At 46.3% G+C, this 23,710-nt stretch overlaps 1 protein-coding gene across 1 annotated transcript in view; it reads right to left on the bottom strand.

Annotated features, from left to right (window-relative positions):
- Positions 1-1,049: 1,049 nt before the first annotated feature.
- LOC116940819 (uncharacterized) overlaps positions 1,050-23,710 on the bottom strand; it is a 115,847-nt gene continuing 93,186 nt past the window's right edge. Inside the window, exons 8-12 of the mRNA XM_032951042.2 lie at positions 23,091-23,332; positions 16,121-16,207; positions 14,747-14,828; positions 13,635-13,720; positions 1,050-9,541 (exon numbers count right to left, since the gene is read on the bottom strand). Coding sequence (XP_032806933.2) covers positions 9,344-9,541; positions 13,635-13,720; positions 14,747-14,828; positions 16,121-16,207; positions 23,091-23,332 — 695 coding nt within the window. The 3' untranslated portion in view covers positions 1,050-9,343. The remainder of the gene's footprint in view (positions 9,542-13,634; positions 13,721-14,746; positions 14,829-16,120; positions 16,208-23,090; positions 23,333-23,710) is intronic.

The following is a 23,710-nucleotide window of genomic DNA, read 5'->3' as shown; positions in this document are numbered from 1 at the left end:
TGGGTTGAGATTGTCTTACGGGCTCCCTCTACTGGACGGGATCGATCCTTGCCACGGCTTTGCACTGACGTGAACATCCTGAGATGGCCTCGGCCCTCCAACAAAGCAACGACCACTCCACACTGCCCAGTTCCATTGCATGAGCTCCAGCTGACGAAGCCAGCACGAGGCGATGCTCGTCTTCATCAACAATCTTGAGCCAGGGAGATCAATGCCACATTCTCCCCTCAGGGCTCTGAGACAAGTTAGATATTTTAAAAGCTGGGACGATTAGTCGATGAAGTTGATTAATCAACTACTTTTTACGTGGTTGCTTCCTCAGGCTCCTTTAAAACGGCGGACGTCCTGCCATCCTGCCTCCCGAAAGCAAGAAGCCCCCTAGATTTGGACATCTGCGAAAAAAAGCATCATAGCTAATGGGATTTTTCCAGGATGAATTCTGATTCTGAAGTCACGGCCAACGTGAAACACACGTGGCACGAAGTGAGATGTTCACGTCTATTGTTTGTTATCCGAATTGTCAAGCGAACCGATATTCAGAAGAATAATTAATCACTTAATCGCATTTTCCAAATTGTAATGCTTGATTAATAATGATTATGATGATAATTAATCACAAATTTGTACTCATTATATTGATCCTGGATGGATGATGGGCCGTGTTGACTCTGGACTGGTATTTAAACTCAACACTTGCCAATTACGAGTTGAGAGCATCCGCCCAGGATAATTACGAGGGCTCTCGACATCTCAAATAGACGAGGCAGCACAAGACGCCAATGACTCGAGTCGCCCCCAATCTACACGGTCAAAATCACAATTCATCGTTTTTACTTGATCAGGGCTGTGAGCCTGTGTCATGGACATTGCTTGGGATGACTATTTTAAGGTTTGACGTAAAGTAAGTAGAGCAAAATGGTTGCAAGAAAAAAAACAATTTAATGTTTTTGTTGTATTATTTATTCGTGTTCCTGATAAAAACTAAAACGTGCACATTGCAAAATGCGTCAGACGTCATTTAAATAACAAAAGACAAAATCAAGCAGCCCTACAGATAAGAATAACCTGTTTATTTGATGCTTGGGCTAAGTTGAGCAGCTACAGTAGATACACGAAAACTGAAACGGCAAACACGTTACTGGAAATCACGGAGCCAACTACCACATACGACAGAAACAAAACGTCGAATCACGTTGCGCAAGAGCCAGCACAACCACAACCCAAATGCAAAGCACAGCAACCACATCGTCCATCTGCTTTGTCGCCGGTCTCCCCCGAGATCTGTTACACTGCCGACCAGACGAGAGAGCACGTGGGCTCGTCTTCGAGAACTCCCATCGAGGCTGCCCACGAATGTTGAACTGACTCACAAGTCGACTGCGATGCCATGTGTTAAAAAAACAGAACACGTGAAATGTGGCGTTTAACTTCCCACAAGAGAAAGCATCAACCAATTAATCACAGTATGCAATCGTTTTTATGATCACGTTTGAAATAAGTACACCATATGGCAGTTTTGTGAAACAATGCACTCTGCCATTATCAAACAAAACATTCAACCAAACCAGTGACGCCAGTGAATTACACTCATACTGGCAGACAAATATTCAAACAAAGTTGCGTGAGCTCTCTGCAATCCAATCAAAGGCATACATTTCACGTGTGTTGACCTTTATCCGGTGTCACAGTAACGCTGCAGATGCACAACAAGCAAGGTAACATTGTCTGTTGCTATATGTTCCGATGAGCATCGTTTCGGTTGGAAAAGATTAAGTGATTGAGTCTAAATTAGCAGATTTTCCTCACAGCGATGCATTTCCTAAAATCGCCTGCATGGGCTGAGTGACGCGTATGGCTGCATTGGGGAGCTGTGAAGGGTTGCTTGTGGAGCCACGTGTTGGCCCACAGGATCAAGTGAGAAACGAAGAGCAAAGGAACGTAAATCCTGACACCGTAGCTGGATCAATTCCTTTCCCTCCATCGACCAGTGGGGATGCCCACGGCAGTCCTTGTGATTGTGCCCCGGCAATGTCCACGTTGCTTCTACGAAGGCGACGCCGCAAGGCATCTTGCATGAGACGTGAATGGAATGAAAGGGAAAAGCCTCCACCCGAGGCGATGGCCCTACGTTCTCCTCGACATTTATAACCTGTGATACAAGCTGCAAATAATGTTAAGACTTCATTGTGAAGATTCAGCATTCCATCCAAAGTGTTGGTGGAAAGAATTGGTTTTTAAAACGAGTGTAGCTATGACAGCACGGGTTAACAGAACAAGCATCATCTGTAGAATCGTTAAAATCAATATGATGTTTCTGTGTGCAAACACGTTCTGTACCTCTGTTATGCTGCAGTTCTTTTGTTATTACAGCCAATAAAGCTGGGTTTTCAATATATCCATTTGAAACTCTGGGCCAGATACGTGAATGGCCACTCACAGTTATGTAACCAGATTGCAATCTTGAATTCACGAGTTTTCTCCCAGGGAGCTGTGTCTGTTGGTGCCTGGTCTGCAAAAAGAATGCATCCTGCGTCAGAGTTATGTTTACACTCTGCAGCAGGGCAACTTGATTCTCAGTGAAGACACGATCTACTGGGGAATTTTTTTTTTACCCAATAGTGCAGGGGGGGGGATAAGCAAAAATAAATCAACAAAAAGCAAAGTAGAAGTTTATAGTGGACCTCATTCATTTTTCGTAGAGGTTTAAAATGGAAAACATCAGTATATTTTACTATAAGTTTACTACAATTAGCAATGCAGCAGACTAAGGGACGTGTAATAAATGTGCAACGGCAGCTGAATAATGATACCAATGAAATTCCTGCATGAGAAAATCGGGTTGAGATCTGAGGTAAATAAACCTCTCAAAAAGAATGATACGCTCTTCTCGATCTGTTCCCAATCCGCGGCGGCGATGTGGACGCAAAATTGCCAATGCCATGGCCAGTCTAATGTGAAACGGGCACAACAACATTGTGTCAAAGATGCCTCATTTCAAACTGCGAGTGATCGTGCTCTAAATAGAACAGCGCCATTAGGCATGTCCTGTGCGACCGATGAAAAATGGTGAAATTGGTTGACCCGAATTGTTACTCTGAATAATGCAGCGTCCCCGCGAGAATACCAGCGGAGATAAAGAGCGGAACAGCATTGGTTGTGCACCTTTACGCGACCATTGGGGTCACTGAAAATGGTAAATCACGCCATTGCAGCTGCATCTGAGGTCGTGTGCACTGCAGCCTGTTACACTTGGATGCACTCCTGCACGGTTGAAGAATGTGACGTTGCTTGTAACTGGGAATACACTCAGCACTGTGTGGTGCAATAATTCTCACGGTGCAACAACAATTACCAACGAGCCCGAGCCCCGCAGGAACGCAATGGAGATGATGTAAGCTTGCTTGTTGTGCAGAAACTCACACGGCATTCTTATTAACATCGTTGCTCCACCGGACTTCCTCCGTTATCGTAAACCAATTTCCATCCATATCCGAACAATCTACTTCAACCCAGTTGACAATCTGTTCACGACTTGGAAATAAGTCAATTAAATGTTCCCGCACCTGGGGTCTGTTTTGTGGTGGTGGTGGTGGTGGGGGGAGAGTTTTTGTTCCAAAATAAAAGGCCTTGATAAATGGTTCTGTGATTCCACCTTGTGACACACGCACGCTCATAGAACGACCAGTGTCATTTTGTGTTATCTTCTTGTAACAGAAAAATCGCCGCCCACCACCCAATTACCCCAGCAGACCTGCTGCTGGACCCTGACACATCGCACTTCATAACAAGCATCCGTCATCACTGTTCGATCCTTACGCCATGCACTCTATCAGGAGAACACGAGAGGCATCGTCACTGGATCCTTTATACATTGTAGTCAGCCAATTGACGTCTAAGAATATCGTCATATTCTTATTCACTGTATTTTTCCCCCAAACCAGTTTAACTGATATCATCTTATCTGGTTAGTGTCACGTCGACCAAATTCAAACGGACAAATACCACAATTCACGCTGGAGGTCAAATCGTATCCGTAGCTAGTGTCCTCCTCCCTGCGCCTCGCGTGAAGCGAGCACCCAGCGCTTGGGCCAGACCTGCTGCTGCTGCACGTACTTTAACTTTTTGCATTTTTGCCCTGAAAAGTACAGACTGCACCTTCATCCTCTGCTGATAACCTAAAATTTGGCACAGCCATTCGGAGACATTTGCAGAATGTTCTTTACCCTGTTTTTTATCTCTTTCTTTTTTTGTTTCAATAAATGTTCCACTCAGTAAACTCGCAACAAACAGACCTTAATAACAAGACACTTGGCCTATCCAAAGCTGTACGTGACTGCACATCATAAGCCAAGCCGAGTGCTGTGTGCGTGATTCACAACTCCAGTTGTGCTCACGGCTGTCTCCACACATTTTATTGTCTCTGTATGTCCCTTGTTGCTAGACTCGTCCAGGCATATCCATTAAAGTGCTAAGTTTAGTAAGCATTAAACTTAAATCTCAAAACAGACATGCAAATTCATTCAATATCTAATTGGTCTAACCATATCGGAGTATATAGAAGTAGTTTTAGTACGCTTCTAAATTAATAGAATGTTAAAGGCTGTTTTTTTTGTTTTCGTTTTTTTTGTTAAGCGGCTAAAGAATACAATGATCATAACACAATATATAATATCGTAATTCCGTTCGTCTACTACAAGTAACGTAGAGAAATCTTACAATAGTCTAGGGTATTAACAAAACACGCAGTGGTCCAGGTGCATTGTTGAGCTGGGTAACAACAGCAGAACATTCCTTGACGAGCTAAACAGGCAGAAATATGTGTGCTCACCACAGCTAGCTGAGCAACACTTCATTTAAAGTTAAATTAACATGTATTACATCGTGTAGTAGTATCCGTTTACAAACAACCTTAAGCATAATAAGCAAACTAGGTGAGAGAATTGATTTGATCTGGTCTCCCGTTTTCATATCTCACAGTGTTATTGTGTTTGTATCTCGCATTAAAAAACTATAATCTACATGAACCTGCACTGATCACACCAGTTCGTGGGTTGCAACCTGGACTGGATCATTTCAGCCCTCTTCACCTTGAATGCTGTACGTGCCTAAGAAACTTAACGCAAATATAAGTATAAATTAAATCGCCATAACATATCGGTGCCTTAGAATAGTCTGGAAACAGGCCTTGGCAGTGCGTACACTCGATCGTTCATCAACTGCAGCATCCAACAAAGTCATCACGTGGCACCAGGAAAACCAATAGCTTATGCTCCTGTCAGGTGGAGTCATCATTTATGTTCACAACGAATGTTCCTGGTAACTTAAAGACACCCCTCGGTGAGCCGAGTCAGCCAATGGCAAACCACTCACGTCTTGATGGGCTCAAGAAGACTTGCGGCTGTGGCACGTTGTGTCGTGCCCATTTCCTTGCAAACGCCTCGCAGTAAGTCGTCGGCAAACACTCACCTACGTGACTTTACCGAAATAACGGAAGAGTATGGGTCCTTGGAGTCACGAAAACTTCAAATCTAGGATAAACTCACTCAGACCTTTACCAGCTTTTTTGCTGCAATGCAAATGTTACAATTTCCGTAAAGAGATAAAAACGAATGCTGATGGGATTTGTCTCTTGCTTTGGCAGTGTGCAAAAAAAAAGTGTTTATGGGTAACGTTTCTGAGCGCGCCGCATAATTGTCGCGCACGAGACGTTTCTGTTTGCGATAAAAAACAATCGTGCTTGTGTTGCAATACTCACTAACTAAAGTGAAATGGTACCAAGACAATTTTGTAGGGATAAGGGATTTAGAAAAATAAATCGCAGACATTAAGCAATTACATAGTAACCAGAAATTATATTTGTGATCAGGTTAGTCAGTTACTATTTTAGAAGCTACTTGGATAAGGACATAATTACAGTACTGGAAACCAATCATGCATTTGCATAGCAAATTCAAAGTTATTTCCAGACACCGGGTTTTTAAATAAATAATTCAATCCATTTCAATAGTAGCTGACACTTTGCTATTTTTCCATTTAAAAGAAAGTGTTAGCGCTAATCTGCATGACGGATTGACTTGTCTTAAGACAGGTGTCGTGGAACAGGGGTTGAACGCGTGGAATGAATCAAAATTTTGTCAGTCACAGAAGAGAATTCCATCGGCCTGAATAGAGGTGGCATGCAGCCAATCACATGCAGGTGTTATATTTATATATGTGTTTGTATATATAAATATATATCACATGGACAACTCAATTCCATGAACCCTGAAAAAGTCTGGTGCTTGCTTTACTTGATTTAAAGCCTGATAAACGGCAAAAAATATGTGAATGTTCCACTTTTACAATGAAGTAGTTGACTGACTGGACAGGTCCTCTATATAACGGCATGGTGGACGTGTGTGTGTGTGTTGGACTTCTTTCACACCGTACGCAGCAAACCGTGCTCATCGGCGATGCTTAATTGGCACAGGCTGCTGGCGTACAGCAAATTTGTTGCGATTTCACATTCCAGTCATGTGCAGCGATCGAGCGTGCGGAGTTTCCTCAAACGTTTGTGCATCTTCTTGCGTATGGCGAGGGGGGAGGGGAGAAATGTTATTGAAACGTGTTATGTAGTCGAATGCGACTTTTGTTCTTCTTTAACCAATCCAAGGAGGCCGTAGATGCTGCTGCTGCTGCTGCCGAGTGCGGTGACACCGCCAGAGTGTTGGGTGACGCGCTTTCACGCCAGGGTGCCGATTAGGAGTCTGTAACATTCTATGAAATTTACCAACTGCCAGTTTTGGTCACTTAAACAGTACAGCGTTGAATCCACTTGGGTAGAGGGCATGCCCAGTAGACGTGGAACCGTCGGCCAAACGTTGAACAAATGGTTCTAACCACAAGCCAACGTTGGCGCAACGTTTGGCGCAAACGTTGGACTGTTTACCGTGTAATTGGTTATGGTGAACTTTATTGGCCATGCTACTTTATAGACCAGTGGTCACTTGGAGATGATTTACCCACGCTTAGTTCAGCCAAAGTGTTCGGCACGCTTCATGGACAGATTGTGGACTCGCTACATTTAAAAAGCACGGCACACCCAACAGCAGTGAGCCTTACCGTTCCACACGAGTACAGACGCCAAAATGCCGCAGCAGTGCAACAGCAAGCCTTTGCGGCTTCCTCAGGCAATTAAGATAATGAGCACGGCGTTTAGGGTGACATTGGCATCGCATCGTGCATCGTGTAATCAATAGTATGTTCAAAAACTTCTCCACAACTGCAAGAAGCCATTACATATTCTATACTTATTTCTTGATGTTTCAGCATTTGGTATTTTCGTGGCAACAAAATAAAGTGTCTACATTTTAGACTTTTCATAGAGATTTCATCGATACACATACAGATATTTTAATGTAAAAACTAGTTTCACATCTATTAACATTACTTATTGTATTTTTGTTTGTGTTCATGTTTAGCTCATTGCAGCCACAAAAAAGACGTGGAATCTGAAACGCATTACAGTTTATCAGAGGGCCTAATGGTCTGCAGATTGATTGAATCGTGTTGCCAATTGCTCCCATAACCTGTGGCACGTCGAACTGGCACGACTTGTTTCCGTGGATAACAAAACCTACCCCTGCGGTATGCCACGGCTTACAGGATCCGCGATATGACCCCTCCCCCATATTCCGGATTACTGGAGTTCGGATTACTGGAGTTCGGATTACTGGAGTTCGGATTACTGGAGTTCGGATTACTGGAGTTCGGATTACTGGAGTTCGGATTACTGGAGTTCGGATTACTGGAGTTCCGCTGTGTATTTTGTCAGCCTTCAGTCCTGTTGTTGACACTACGGCATTATGCTTGAGCTGAGCGATGTCTTGTGTTTATCACCCAAACTCCATCTACTGTTTAGAAAGCTTTAGCTTGGCTTGTTTGAATCCTTTCACACTCTCTTTGTCACTTGGTCAAATGCGCACACTCCACGTGGAATCACCAGCATCAGCACAAGGTGGAACAATCCAAATCGCATGTCCTTTCATTCGCACAAACAGCGGAAAACTCCAAACAGAACCAAACATAATTTCACTTGAAAAGCTGCTGGTGCGAGTGTGACCAATTCCATTTTGCGTTTGGCATCACTGATAATTGGTTATTAGACTGAACCAACACAAGGTTTTCCAGCCTGCTTAAAACAAGAGATGGTCAAAATGCATAACTTTAGTTTCACTATGTGGGATAGCTTTTGGGTTTCGCCCGTAAAGGGAAATTGAGAAAGGTGAAGCCACATACACTCGAGTGAAAACCAACCTTGGCTTTGCAAACTGGTAAAGACCAACTGTTGGTTACTTGCTGAGTAAAACCAGGAGAGTCTGTTATGTTTAAGTCACTGTTAAATATAGCTTCATATTTTTTGGGCAAAAGTAATGTCACGTGAAAGAAAAACATATCCATTGCTTAAGCAAGGGCAGCCTATTGCTGAGCCAAAGCACATTGGCTGTGTCGCCATAATCCTGTTCCATTCCTAGTGCAAGCGCGCTCCCTGAAACGTAGCATTGGACGATGCAAATGGATGAAATAAATGCAAATCCGTCTGCTGGTGGAAGGGTTAAAAGTCATGGATGAGAATGTTCTAACATATTTTCTAGAGCCATTTACAGAGGGGTATACTTATATAATACGTTAATAAGAATAATACGACTTGCCTAAATTGGTAATCACGTTGGTTGCATTTCATAGGAAATGCTTTCTGCTGACCACAAAGTCCGTCAGAACGTTTGTCGGTCACAATGCTATGCACGATCTTATAGACCTCATGAATTACATGCTCATATAATATCCGATCTTCTGCACGAGGAGCCCCATTGTGAACGATCACAAAATGGTGAACAGACGCCGCATAGCTCTGCGTTTGTAGCGAGATTGCGGTGTTAAGTTCATGCGGTATGTCTACATCATGGGGCGTGTGACATTTGCGGCGCTACGTTGAATGCATGCTGTGCGTGCATTAAGCGGTGTGTGGCAGCCTCTCGTCGTTTTTGCACACGTGCGCTCTGTGTCAGCAAATATCAAAGCTGTGTCAATGCACAGCTATGAGCGGCGGCTGGGTACACCTCACACCTGCGACAGGACCGGCGCCGCATCGCACTCCTTTAAAAGCCACAAAAGAAAGGAAATGCGAGGTTACTTAAGGCCTACGATCACACCACACGAGTACCACGCGACTACATGCTTTCATCAGCAAAATGCACTTTGTAACGTTTCTGTTCACCATTACGCCGATCGCAGAAAATCTGGCCCGTGATACGTGGGGGGGGGGGATGGGGGGGTGGGTGGGGGGCACGAGGGGCTGGGCCCCTTACAAGCCCTGCTGGGCCAGCGCTGTGGCGAGCTGGATGGCCGGCTGCTCGGACTGCGCGAGGCCGTCCGGTTGCGAGAGGCTGCCCATGGAGCACACTTTGCTGATGCGCAGCGGGGAGGGCCCTCCGGACGCGCTGGGGGAGCGTGAGCGGCTCTCCGTCCGGGCCTGGCTCGTGTCCTTCGGCGGCGAATCGGTCTGTGGGGCAGCGATAGTTGTTGTCGTGTTGCTTCCTCGGGATACAGACGAGGCTCAGACACAAGATAAATCCAAGCTATTCCATACGAGATACAATAAAAAAAGATCAATCATTAAGCAACGTGGCCATTGGTTGGATATACATATGTATGATAAAAAAGAAAACCTAAAGCTTTAGTCCAAGAATAAATACTTATGATGTTTCCTTCCAACAGAGGCCTATAGAAGGATTGTCTGGATTTAACTCTGCTGCTGTGGCGTCCTCCTTAACCCGTGATTGTGTGCAGTAGCCCAGCTCCAGGATTGGAATCTGCTGGCAAGGCCGAATCCTTGCAGCTTGGGTTGCCGAACACTTTTCCAAATGAATTTAATTTGCCAATGGACAGAAGGTGAGGGTTTAATATGGGTGAGTGTGTGATGGCCCAAGCCCAGGACCGGTTTGTTGGCCGGTAGCCCAGTCAAACACTGCTTGGCGGCCCTATTCACAGAGATTCCCCCACCCCCCCTCTCAGGATTTTGATCAATGAGTCTTCCTCAGTGTGCAGAAACCCAAAGTAGCTTTAGCACTGTGCAACAGTCTTCAATCTGCAGCGATTTCATACACAGTAATCCAGTGGCAGCTTGGGCCTTGGCTGTGCTTGCAGTTGGGCAGTTAGGTGGCTCATCGAGTTGACTTCACTAACACTACAGCGCCCAACACCATCATAGACCAACAGTAATCCCCTTTTCGTTGCGCGGAAATGTTCCTTGTAAGAGATCTGAACGAGCTCTGAATGTGCCGATTGGGTCACCGAATGCTCAATCGTTGCAGTATCTCGCACCTCCGATTGGTGCTGACGAAGCTCAACTCAACGATGCGCTTATGGGCCCTCAAGAGACAGGTGTATTTATCTCTACTCTCGTAGCCCTGTCTCCTTCTCAAGCCCCTCGTGCTACGTATATGCAAGGCTGACTGTGCCACCTGCTCTAGCTGAGAATAAGCTGAAACGTTTAATCATATAAATAATAAAATGCTGGAAGAATATTATTTAAATTATACTTGAAAAATAAGCCACACTACCTATCACAACTTATATACTTGTAATGGAAGTTTTAGTTTTAATTCTAATGCTTTAGAACGTTTATTTCAACTTAACCTTTGCTCCCCGTACTTACAATGCTTTAAAATAATGATGAGTTTTACATAGCGTCATTTACGCAGATCAGATCGCATCTCACAACCGCTGAGCAAGCACAGGCAAGCTGGAAGGCAACCAGGCGCTAAGATGGCGCGAACAATTGCACAAGTTCTGTCGTCTTCTCTCTATATCAAGGAGTGTTTATACGCACGGGGCGGAAACCGGGGCATCCGGAGAAAACCACGCGTTAAATAAACACGTGTGACAAGTCTGCTCTACTGTTAAACCCGTATCGTTTTCCCAAGTGTGTCTTGTTAAACAACGTTGTCTCAATGGGCTCTTACATGGCTGAAGTTAAATGTTATTCACGTAGTTAAATAAAAGTTAACCAACCACTGCTCTGGAAAAGTCACACCACACTAAGCATTACATAATAGTTGGGCATACATGGCAGGTGTGATTTTCTGGAAATTGAATCAATTTCACACCAATTTTCTGTTTCATTAATCTATTTACTGTTTTTTTTGTTAAAATCATGAAATCCTGGTTGTGTTTTAAAATCAAACTTTAATTTACAGTGCATAAACAATGTTTATATTTACAGAGACTCATGTGCACAGCACGGGATGGCTACTAGAACAAACTCATTTGCACAGATGCGTCATCCTCATCATTCACTGTCTTCCACTGTCCACGAACGCGAATAACATGGTTGTGCCTTGCTTAATACTGTAGGAATAGGTTTTACCCTTTTAACTGGCACAAAAACTGACACTTTTATTCAAGGCATCATGTTTGCAAAAACCACAACACAAGCAGTCAGAATGCAAACAAAAAAGACAACTCTGATAATATGCACTGTCCTTGAATTTGATTGGTCCACACCCGAGACAGCTTTTCTTAGAGCCTAGTCTCCATTGGTGTTGGACCAGAAGACGCCAAAAGGCGTACAACTCAAAAACAGCGCACCATCAGAGTATTGAGGGCTCGGGGTGAGCATTTACATTATCTTGTTTCTGGCAAAGGAGGTCTCATAATGTAAATGCTCACCCCGAGCCCTCAATACTCTGATGGTGCGCTGTTTTTGAGTTGTACGCCTTTTGGCGTCTTCTGGTCCAACACCAATGGAGACTAGGCTCTAAGAAAAGCTGTCTCGGGTGTGGACCAATCAAATTCAAGGACAGTGCATATTATCAGAGTTGTCTTTTTTGTTTGCATTCTGACTGCTTGTGTTGTGGTTTTTGCAAACATGATGCCTTGAATAAAGGTGTCAGTTTTTGTGCCAGTTAAAAGGGTAAAACCTATTCCTATATCTTGTTTCTGGCATAGGAGGTCTCATAATGTAAATTGCTTAATACTCTTCAGGTATCTCTCGATTTGCCAACGCTCGGTTTACGAAGTTTCGCATCAACGTAAATGAACAAATCATGGACGCTTTTTGATGAACGAAATCGAATTTCCATGTGAGAGAAAGTTAACTCTGGCAGGTGGCACGAGGTCATCAAACAAGTGCCACCCGGGATGCCGCAGCATCATCCATCAGCGACAGCGTCACGGTGTCCTTGCAGGGCAGCAGTGACGTCTCCACGTCACCTTGCCACTCATTCCAACATGCAGATCTTTTGGTGAGTTCCCTGAAAAGGTTAATTATTTTTGTTTGAAATGAATTACTATTCAATCGCTTCAATATGTATGTTCTTTATAATTATTATTTTTGTATTGTCAAAAGTGATATAGGTTTTTTATATTATAGGTTCGGAGTAGAGTTGGAGTGAGTCTGAAACACATTCCAAATTGTTGGTATCAAATTAATGAGAACAGCCATTCCGATTTACTAAATTCCTTTTGGTAAATCGAGGGATACCTGCACTCTAAAGCCCTAATGTCTTCAAATAAATACTGTGAAGCTGTTCTAATGATGTTTTAATACGCTTCACATTAACCGTTTGAAGCTCTTCTTTATTCACCAATGCCATTCATTAAAGCTACGCGTAACATTGCGGTGTTCTGATAGCTCTTTAAACGGAATGCCACAGCTCGTCAAGAGCGCCGAATTAAACTTGCCACAATGGGTTCTGTCGAATGCACGTTTTGTTTAATTCACGCAGACGCTGAGAGCATTCTCTGTTTTTCTCTGTGCATGAATCAAGCTGCCGCAACACGGATCGACATCACCCGTGTATGGATCTGCTTGAGAATAAATGGAACGCCACACGCTGTCCCCCTGCTCTGGGAAGATGAAAAGCCTCTTTCGAAAGCAATTCTTCGGGGAGCGTACAACAAAGTTTACCTCATTACTGCCACCACTCTCACGAAAATAAAGCAATCGCTAAATAAAGCCCAATGATTCATTTGGCAATTTGTCATGGCTGTCAGACAAATAATTCATTTTAAAAATTTACATTCCTCATTGCTTGACTCCGATGCACAACCTTTGATTCCACTTTTGCTTGGTAAAATGTTAACTTTATTCTACGAATTTCAACGTAACCATTAAAACGAATCAACACCAGCACTTGCTACAAATGTGCAACAGAGATAATATCAACACAGTGGTGGTGTCTCTGATAGGCAATTTTAGCCAAGTTCACCGATGCAGATGTCTGAGAGCTCTAACTTCACTGGCCACCCTCTGCATTTCCAGTCCAGTGGCCTCACCGTTCCAGTGTGCTCCTCGGTATTAGGAAGCCACTGGAGCTATGCAATATTACATCTAGATTGAGCACATTCCTTGAGCATTGCTTTTTGTGTTTAATTTGTTGTCCTCCCCTCGCACTTCCGATGAGCACGGTTGGTTATGTACGGTGCGAAAGAAGTTTAAAATACAATATACGCGGTTAATTCCAGGCTACGTGCACAAGCGCCGTGGTGCACGTGGTTCATTCTGCAGGCACACGCACACACGTGCGAGGTGGGCTCACAGGGTCAGCATCGCGAGTAACTGGCGAGGACATGGCAGATCGTGTTATCCTCACCTTGCTCCCCACCTCGCCCAGGACGTTCTCCAGCGAGGCTCCCTTGCTCTTGTCCCTGTGGCTGGGAATGGTCACGTTCCCTCCTCCTGTGGGACGCACGGTCGGTCCGTGCCGGTAAAGGACACCGCACCGACGACCAGACCGCCCGGGAATGCGCCCGATCTCGTCGCATGCGGGGGAGCTAAGCAGGATGGAGCCAAGTGAGTCGTCACGGTGGCGAGATGTTAACTACCTCGTCTGGTGTATAGGACAGCGTGGGTTTGATCCGACCCTGACGCCTGCTGTATATTTGGGAGTGTGCGGTGTCTCTCTCCCCGTGGTCACGCGGATTTTTCTCCAGGTCCTCCAGTTTTCCCTCCCATTTAGAAGCATGTGTTTAAAGAGTATTTGGACGTGGTACATTCGCACACTTCGTTGAGTTATCGTTTGTGGCCAGGTCGCTTTTGAAAAAGAGCTAAATAGCAGCTCAGTGGGCCTTACCTGGTAAAATATGAATAGTTTAGTTGAGTGTTCGGATGGGTGACCGCCATGCAAAAAAGAGGAGCAGTAGATATTGTGGATAGTAGAGGGCAGTGCAGCAAGATCCATTTGTTGTTCTCCACTTCCCCCACCTCCCACAACCCGCACTGACCAGCGTGGTGAAGTATAGACAAATATTCCTCACGGCCTGCAAGAGCGAGGTGTGGCCCTCATCCTCATGACAAATCGGACTGCACATGTACATAGCACATTGCATTATCTTGTTGTATACGGGGCCTACAACGCGTGCAGGTGTACTTGTCGACTGCCAGGTGTTACGAGTGAAGGTACAACTAGACCGCTATACAGTGATGGGTTAACGTGGACAGGGCATGCATACAGACTGTACTTTCACAAGCGTACACGTGCCACGTGCACAGATGCACAGGTGTTCAAGTGTACAGCCAGGCCTAACAGGTACCAAGCTGGCTGTCGCAGGTGCACAGGACACGTGATCTGATTTATATCCGCTTCATTTTGATGACCCAGGTTCCGCTTTGCAACGGAGCCTCTCCCCTGGTCTCGTGACTTCTCACCTGCTTCGACAAAACGAGCTCGAGGTGTGAGCCCTGAGCACTCCCTCCCCCACGCACCTGGCTTGTGGTGGATGTTGTGCTTGGAGCCACACTTCGCCGTCACGTGGCTCAGATCGATCTTCTTGGTCACGATCTGCACCTGCTCGGAGTGGTGGGGACATGATTGGAAGTGGGAATTTAAGGGTGCGTGCCTTCTGCAATTGGTGTTGGTTATCGTGATGGCGCATGTATTTATGTGTGCATAAGGAAGGACTACAAACTAAACACAAAACGCAGTTCGAAAGAAATTCGTTTTCAATGTAGATGATTTAAAAGCTCAGTGCTCCAGTGGCTTGCTAATATCGGAAGGAAGAGCATTCCAGACGGCCGCAGAAGCTTATCTGAAAGCGCCGCGCGATGCGGTGACCACCGCCTTTGTTCGATGGCTTAGCCAAAAGCCGCTGCTGCTGCGAGAATGACCGGCGTTTGCGTGATGGTTTACTCACCTTAACGAAGTGTACATGCAATACCATATCAATATTGTATAGTGTCCATCTCAAGACTTCTCACAAAAATTTGAAGGTAATACAGGTCATAAGCATATTAACAATACGTCCATATAGAACATCAGCTGGAAAAAAAACCCCATTAATAATGAATTTTACGTTGCTATTAGATGCTTTATATGATTACAAATCAAAGGTAAACTAGCCACAATTAAAGTGCCATAATATGAGACCAAGCACATTGTTATTTATTGTTCATCCCGTTTGTTGTTGTGAATAATCCATATCCATTGGACACTCCAGTGGGACAAAGCAATGCCAGAGATGACTCACACACGTGACGTGGGCAGCCTCCCTCGGCCAGGACGGGAGGAGGGATAGATTTGGGCAGATGACGTCGGGAGAATGGCATCAAAAGACCTAATTATAGGTTCACGCACAGCTCCAGTTCTGGGTATAGCTGTACTCCATGCCATGTTTCCCGGGTCGACAAGGATTCGTGCTCATGAGGCCGTGACTGGGATGTGATAACGCGGAGCAGCAGTGCAGAAAGCTGCCAGGGCAGCTGCCTGTCTTGCATTACATTTACAAAATAAGTATGCTCAAGCGAAGCCAAGATTGAAGACAATACATAGATAGCGTTGTTACTAGGGCACTGAAATCACACTGCCTATCGTATGTGTTGTACAAAACTGAAAAAACACAGCCCGAGGTCTGTGTTGTTATTGCTGTTAAGATTTATCAATTTAATGCTTCGTCAGAAAAAAGGCATATTCCACGTTGGAGGAACCATGATAGGGGATGCACAGGAATGATGGCACATCTGTATGCCAATACGTACCACTCTTTTGTTCTACAGCATTGTGGGAAATGCCATGGGCTCAAGTGAAGCGACGCAAGATCACAGCAGGAAGGAAACCAAAGATGTCAGCGCCAGAATACTCACGCGCCCTCCTCCTGGCACATGTTTGATGTTGGCCATGGAGCCACACTTGGACTGCACGTGACTGAAGTCAAGCTTCTTGCTGAAGACCTACACGTCGCACAGCACGAGACGAAACCGTACATCATGTTTAGTGGAGGCTCTTCTGATGCTGCGCCGGTCACTGTGGTGCAGTGATTGGTGCAGTGTCCAATTACGAGTTGTGGGAGAAGAGTGATTTGTGATTAATGTAATTCAAGAGGATACTGGCATGACTATGCATGTATAGTCCTCGCTTGTATCACAACCAACAAAGGCATGTGACGTTCAATAATGAAGATATGGAATCAGACAAAGAATGACTGACAATGTATGAAAATCAAGCCGTGTATTCGCATGTAAACTATCGAAGCGATCCATTGTGGTGTCATGTTTAAGTACGGTTCTGATGCTAACAGGTACATGTAAAGAGGATGAAAAACAACACAACAATAATAATAATTCAGGCCCCTGCTGCTCTAAACCCACAACACTGGAGTGGAGAGCCAGTGCGGCTGATTCAATTAATATTGGATAGAACTGCTTACTTCTCAAAAATTATAGTTGTACAACAACAAAGCCCCATAGCCCACAATTAGCAACTCCTTTGCACTTAACAACTTGCAGGTATAATCTTTCCTGAAATTAGATTGACCGACAAAATTATCTCGTCATGCCTTGTAAATCGAGCCCGTTACATATTTTACCAAAATGCGAAATTCCCTTTCAGATTGGTTGTAAATCCATTACAGTCACAGAAACTGACGAATGAAAATCATGGCCACGATGTTTTAAAAGTGCCAATAAAGAAATTCCTCACTTCCTTTCAGCAGAATGGAAGAATACAATTATAATACAATTAGAATACAATGGGAACCAGATGAATTGAGAATATTCAGAGAAGTGAACCACTTGACAACGTGGAAGAAAACATGGAATAGGAAAATCGTCTTGGATGGTGCACAGTTGCAAAATTGCCAACAACGAGGTAACAATGAAACGGAACCGTTTGATATAAAAAATAACAATTAAGTAATCACACATAAACATGGCAGTCCACAATAGTTAATGGCATACTTTTGTGTCGCGTTTTCTTTGATGTAAAAAAAACTATCGATTCTCAACCACATAGCAGATTAACTGCAATAAAATAAAATTGACGTCTCACCATTGAAATCTCGAATGAGAGGCGTTAGGCCTGTAAGAAGCATCTGTATTTAAGCGTCAGCGCAGCCAGGCTCACAGTGCCGTGACGTTGCGGGCGAAGGTCAGGGAGGGAGGGGGGAGCCTTGTGCACGGTCACCGGTCGACATTCTCGCGATTTTACCCTCCGGACGTGGACACCTTTCCAAGTTGCAAGGAGGCCGCAACTGTGCAGCTGTTAAGGTACAAGAACAGCTGCCACCTAAACCTCGCAAACGCGTCACGAGAGAGACGTGGCATCCCTCCGTGTCAACTCGCTGAACGCTCGCCCTTCGGCGCGAGTCGCGCGGATCAATCGTGCGTCACTGGCGACCCCAGAACGCGTCAACGCTGATTATTGCACTCCAAGACGTTCATTTATGAAGCTTAGAACTTTTATCTGATAACATAGGAGACACGTGCTATGTGCTTCTATATGCAATTATGCCCAATCAGTTTTTTTTGTTTTATGAAATTTAAATCTAGTTTTTAAAAAGGGCATATATTAAATACATTAAGAGCCTCAGTGAATTTTCGTTTTTCTTGTAAATATCAATACACATCCGTTTAGGGAGCAGTGCTGTTTGGGGCTTATTGTATTTTGGCTAGGATATCCTCCAAGGTAGGACTCTCGAACCAATTAGGATCACGCATCCAAAATATGAAGTTTGACAGCAACAATATATTTGTTTGGCCCTTGGGCTGCTGTCTCAACAATCTCAATTTCCCAAGGCATTTTAAGGAAGCCACTGCAGCGTACGTGAAGGACATGTAAGCAGATCAAGTTTAAATATTTTCTACAAAGTCTGTTGGCCTACCAGTAGATTTCAGCATTCACACAACAGAAAAGAAAATCGTCTCGGTTGGGGCATTCACTCTTCGACAGCATCGTCAGTAATTGGCACATTTCCCTCAATAAACTTTTATACCAACGTCCCTCACTAATTTTCGGAGGGAGGGGGGGGCATGAGGGCCGCCACACCATTTGAAACCATTGGGGGGGGTGACAGAATCACGACGATGATGACGAGGGGTGGGGGTGTCGTCACGTGGTGTTGTGTCTTGTCGGGGTACCGCACGTCAGGGGCTGCACTAAAGGCCCCCAGGGGCCGCCAGTGGCCCCCGGGCCTTGCGATGAAGAGCGCTGCTTAATACCAACTCAGAGGGAGTGTTGTGTAACGGGAATCGGTGGCTTGGCTTATAGCGCCGTGGTTCTTTCAAGTTTTTGAAACTTTCGGCCTGCTGGGCCGCGAGGAGGCAGGATATGCCAGAAGAGCGACCATTTCAGGATGATCCCCTCATTTGTGTCGTATTGTCCAGGTGCTCCAGTTTTGGAAACACATTACTGGAGTTGTTTAATCGTTCCAATGTAGGAACCTCCTGAAAAAAAAACAGAGTCTTGAGAGGCAAATGCTTTCCTGGGTAGGCAGAGGGCACGATATTATTAGTTTCTTTTTTGCCATTTATCTCTTGTAAGGTTGCCAGGTGGAACCACTTAATCTGATGATGAAATCGAGGCAGAAAGCCAAACACTGATTAAGAGTGGAATGTTAATGAGCAGCTAATAAAATTAAATCGATTTATCTATTTGCAGCTTTGCTGAGATAGTTCGTTATGCCGTGATGAGTCAGAACAATTCACCTTGCACGACAAGTACAAGGTCATGTGGTCATTAAGCCAAGGCCGCCGATGTCACCACACCATGCCATCACTTCCTTCCTTCTGCCAGATCTCATAAATGTTCTATTTGAGTACGAAGGATACCAGAAAATGTATTGTGTTTTTAAATCGATATGTGTTGTACGTAATGGCTTCCGTGACCACTGCAGTCACGAGTGGCCGCTACGTTCACCTCAATGTAAAAAAAGAGCTTTTTTGTATTTAAATTCATCGATCCATTGGGGCATGAATTGTCACACCTTGCACTGTAATATACAAGTGAAGCACATAAATTCATCAAAACACGAAAGTAGACATATGACAAGCCCCAATTTAGACTACCTCATTAAAAGTTGCACCCGTTACATATTATAGTATTATGGATGTTTGTTTTGCACTTGGGATATGCAGTCCAGTTCACACACAATCGCAGTGTCAGCTGGAGTGAGCGGGAAGTGGCTCTGACGGGTAAAGCTGCACCAGTGAACGCCACAGGTGAACTGCACAGGTGAACTGCACGGGTGAACTGTACAGGTGAGCTGCACTGGTGAACTGCACAGGTGAACTGCACAGGTGAACTGCACGGGTGAACTGTACAGGTGAACTGCACTTGTGAACTGCACATGTGAAGCTGCACAGGTGAACTGCACAGGTGAACTGTACAGGTGAACTGCAATGTGAACTGTACAGGTGAACTGCACTAGTGAACTGCACAGGTGAACTGTACAGGTGAACTGTACGGGTGAACTGCACATGTGAACTGCACATGTGAACTGCACAGGTGAACTGCACAGGTGAACTGTACAGGTGAACTGTACAGGTGAACTGTACAGGTGAAGCTGCACCAGTGAACTGCACAGGTGAACTGCACATGTGAACTGCACAGGCGAATATGCACATGGGGAGCTGCACTGGTGAAGCTGCACCTGCTCTGCCTCTGTCAAGTAATGGGCCTCGCTCACAGCGTGTGCTCTCCCGCACGCACGCAGAGCAACGGCGCTGTCACATTGGAGCCCTGGATAGAGCAGGTCACGTGCCGCGGGGTGACGTGTGGGTACTTCCACCCCCTTTGGCCAGAAGGTGGCAGGAGAAAGCAGCAGGGGCTGCGCATTTCGCAATGTTGCCCCTGCCGCTCCATGCGCATCGTGCGTGGCACTCGCGTCGTGTGCCAGGGCACCGTGGAGGATCGCGACACTCGAGGATCCTCCAGCGCCCACATCCCCAAGTGAATCCCCCCCCCCCCCGCCGCCGATGCCACAGCGACAACAACAGTCCACTTTGGGCATACGGCGAAGGGGCCAGAGGGAGAGATGATCATGGAGAGTCGGAGTGAACGTGCGTGTGGAAGAAAGCGGAGAGTTGGATGAATTAGATGCGAAAGAAAACCCCGTACTATGCCCCACAGGTTTCACACTGTGGGGCATTTGACATGCTGCCCGCATCAGCCGACAGCAGCCTGTTCGTACGCCGGCGATGTCTGAAAGCAATGCGACTCTTTTGTTGCCGAGCTTATTTAAGGAGGTGTTTCATAAGCCAGGGGAGGGGTTGTGCCGTGCCCCGCCAAGCGATTTCAGTCAAGGAGGAAAATGAATACTGTAGAGATGATTACGAACCATCGTTGGGTTTGTGTCATTCCACACCAGACCTAAATGCAAACAAGGCTTAGAGGAGCCCCAATATTGAAGCAATAACTATTTTAACTGTTTGTAAAGGTGCAGCCCTATGATTTATTGCGCATGCCACTGCTGGCGGAGAGGCCTCCACGAGAGGGTATTTGGCCTACGCTTCCATGCTCGCCTTGAATCTTGAAAGAGGTGGGAGGACTCGCATTCTGCCACCGTGGTGAAGCCATTAGCACCTCTGGGTGGACAGAGGCGGGGGGGGGGGGCACTTAAGGAACTTGCCCGATTTTTTATTTAACTGCCGCACCGGATCATCGAAGCGATGGCCTCTGGATTGCAAGTCCAGTGTGCTCGCCATCACAGCACGGTAGCGTCCCTGAATTGCTCGTGCGCAATCGCCAAAGTGATTTCCTGCTCAAACGAGCATCGGGACAGTGCTTATCACCTGCTAATAGCCCCGAGCCAGCGGTGGAAATTGCACAGTCGTATGGTGGAGGTGAGTAGATCCACAGGACACCCCTTGTTGACTGAACCACAAAAAACTGGTATTGATTTCATCGACCCCTGAGGCATGATGGGCTGAGTCAACCCCCATTCAGGATATGAAGTGGCAACCTTTAGATTACGAATTTGGATAGTATTTCAGCACAAGCTTGTGGGATAGCGCCCTTTCTCATCACTGGTGACGATTATCTAAATCGGTCCTGGGCCTCCCCAAGGTCGACTCAGTCTCAAATGAGTACCTGGTGTGATTTGTAAACATCGCCACTGGAAAGACAAAGGCGGCCGGGCGTGGTGCTGGCCACGCACCCCCTCGTGTGCCGTGACGGCCTTCATAGGTGCTCGCTAACAGCACTTTCCACAACAGTCTGTTAAGGCTACACGGGGGATATTTTTTTTTGTCTCGCAAGCCCCGTGCAGTTCTGCTGAGCGCATGGCTCTCTAATTGGCTCACCATGGCAACGCTGCCCGTGCTGCTGCTGCTGCCTCGCGACTGGTCTTTGAATGCAGTCATTGGCCAACAGTGGCGTCACCAGAGGCATTGGCGATTAAAGATTATATTTTAAATAAATAAATATATTCTCCCCCCCTGTTGACGTTTATGATTATAGAGTGCTGAGATATATGGTGGGGAGAAGCTATTGATTGGAGCAGCCACTGCTGGGCGTCGTGCCACGCCGGAGCGGTGACGGATTGGGGCCCCTGACTTTCTCAGAGTGTTGCTCGCAATCACTCTAGAGGGGAATTCAAAACGAGATCTTTTCAAAGACCAAACATGGAATAAATGTACGGCTTCCTGTGTCAATAAAGCGGAGTCATTAGACATGCAGAATCTCACCTCGGGTGGCCTTGCTTAATGGAAAGAGCCGTTGCCCATTGATTATATAGAACGCGTGTTAGCTCAAGTTACACACTACTGCATGGATAATTTAATGGGAAATAGGTCAACCCAATTTGCGATCACACAGCATACTCAGGGTTGATGGGGATGCTTGGGGGCTGGGGGATGCTTAACGCAGCACGGTGCCTTCGCAGCAAGAAGCATCTGCGCTCAATTCCTGACTCGGGTGCCTTTCTGCGTGGGTTTGCTCCCCTGGGTTCCACTCCCACGCTGTAACAGGAGGTGGCCAAACATCCTAATGCTGGAAGAATACCTGCAAATGACTCGAGATTACACAGCAACATCGCCCCCTACTTGGCGGAATCCCCCTGAAATAACGGCCTTGAGACTCAGACTTTCCTTGGTGAACAAGCGTGACGATATACTAAGAACAATGCGTGCTTCGTAAAGGATGTTCTGCAGTGTCCGAGCTCTGGCTGTATCCTCCGGTCCGCAGAGTGCTCGGCGAGCAACGCGTGCCGTGTCCCCTCTTCTGTGAGCGTTGCTTTGGCATGGAACGACAGCCATCCGCGGTCGTCGCTTCTCGCTCGGTGCAAGAACCACGCTCGCTGTCGACGCGCCGTGCCACCGTCATCGGTTTCGGAACTCTTCCCGACCCGTCGACTCTTTTGCCAAGTCCCGCGGCCGTGCTCACTTCACGAGACGGCGTTGGTGTTACGCCGTGAGGGGTTGCCGGACCCTTTGCGTTACAGGCCTGTGCTCGAAAAATGCAGGATACGTATCAACTAAACCAGAAACTAAACAATTTTATTTTAGCAGGTAAGGCCCACTGAGCTATTTAGCTCTTTTTCAGAAGCGACCTGGCCACAAATGTTAGCTCAACGAAGTGGCTTATCACGTGGAAATGTATCCCGGCCAAATACTCTAAGTGCGTGATGTTTATTCTAAATGTGGAGGGAAAACCGGAGGACCCGGAGAAAAATCCACGCGACCACGGGGAGAGAGAGAACGAGATGCAAACCCCAAATATACATCAGGCACCAAGGTGCGGATCAAACCCACGCTGTGCACCGAGCGAGGCAGATCAAGGCTCTCGGCAGCCCTGACGGGGGAATCTCCGGACGGGGGCACGCAGATCCCTCCTCCTCACCTTGCTTGCCCCGGCGGGCATCTTGAGGTTGTCGCTGGAGCCCACTTTGGAGCGCAGGGCCTTGAGGTTGGAGGGGGCCACGAGGCCCGTGGGGGAGCGTGGCGAGCGGGGCCCCTTCTTCCTCTCCCCGGGAGTGGTGCTGCCTCCGCGCTGGGCGTGCGGAGTGGGGGGCGTCGGGGGGCCCGTGCCAGGCGTCGTGCAGCCGCTCTTCTTACCCCCTCCGGGCTTGCCCTGGGAGCCGTCTAGGGGGCGGCAGCAGCAGCAGCAGCAGCAACGTCGGAGGAGGAGGAAATGAATAATAATACGGCAAGCGGTATGTTCTACATTTTCACGCAGTACGTGAGATGCTGTATACACACAGTTTATATAAATGTACACGCAACTAATACGTACGCTACACCGCATGTCGACTATGCGGTGACATGGTCCAGCGTTCGTGCGTTCGAATCCAGCAGGCCACCCTGGTTATTACTGTGGGTGTATTAACCGCAAAAATACGATGCATCGATTGTTTCACAATGGACGTTAAAGATCCTGTGATGCCAATTGAAAAATGTAGGCCATTGCATGTATGTTGAACTGCTTTTGCACCGTATTTAACCAACCGTGCTAATCGGTGA

Source organism: Petromyzon marinus, chromosome 10 (genome assembly GCF_048934315.1).
Source record: "Petromyzon marinus isolate PM22_M1 ecotype Great Lakes invasive population chromosome 10, UKy_Petmar_22M1.pri1.0, whole genome shotgun sequence".
Taxonomy (NCBI): Eukaryota; Metazoa; Chordata; class Hyperoartia; order Petromyzontiformes; family Petromyzontidae; genus Petromyzon; species Petromyzon marinus.
The sequence above is the reverse complement of the archived record's forward strand: the minus strand, read 5'-3'. Positions and strand labels throughout refer to the sequence as shown.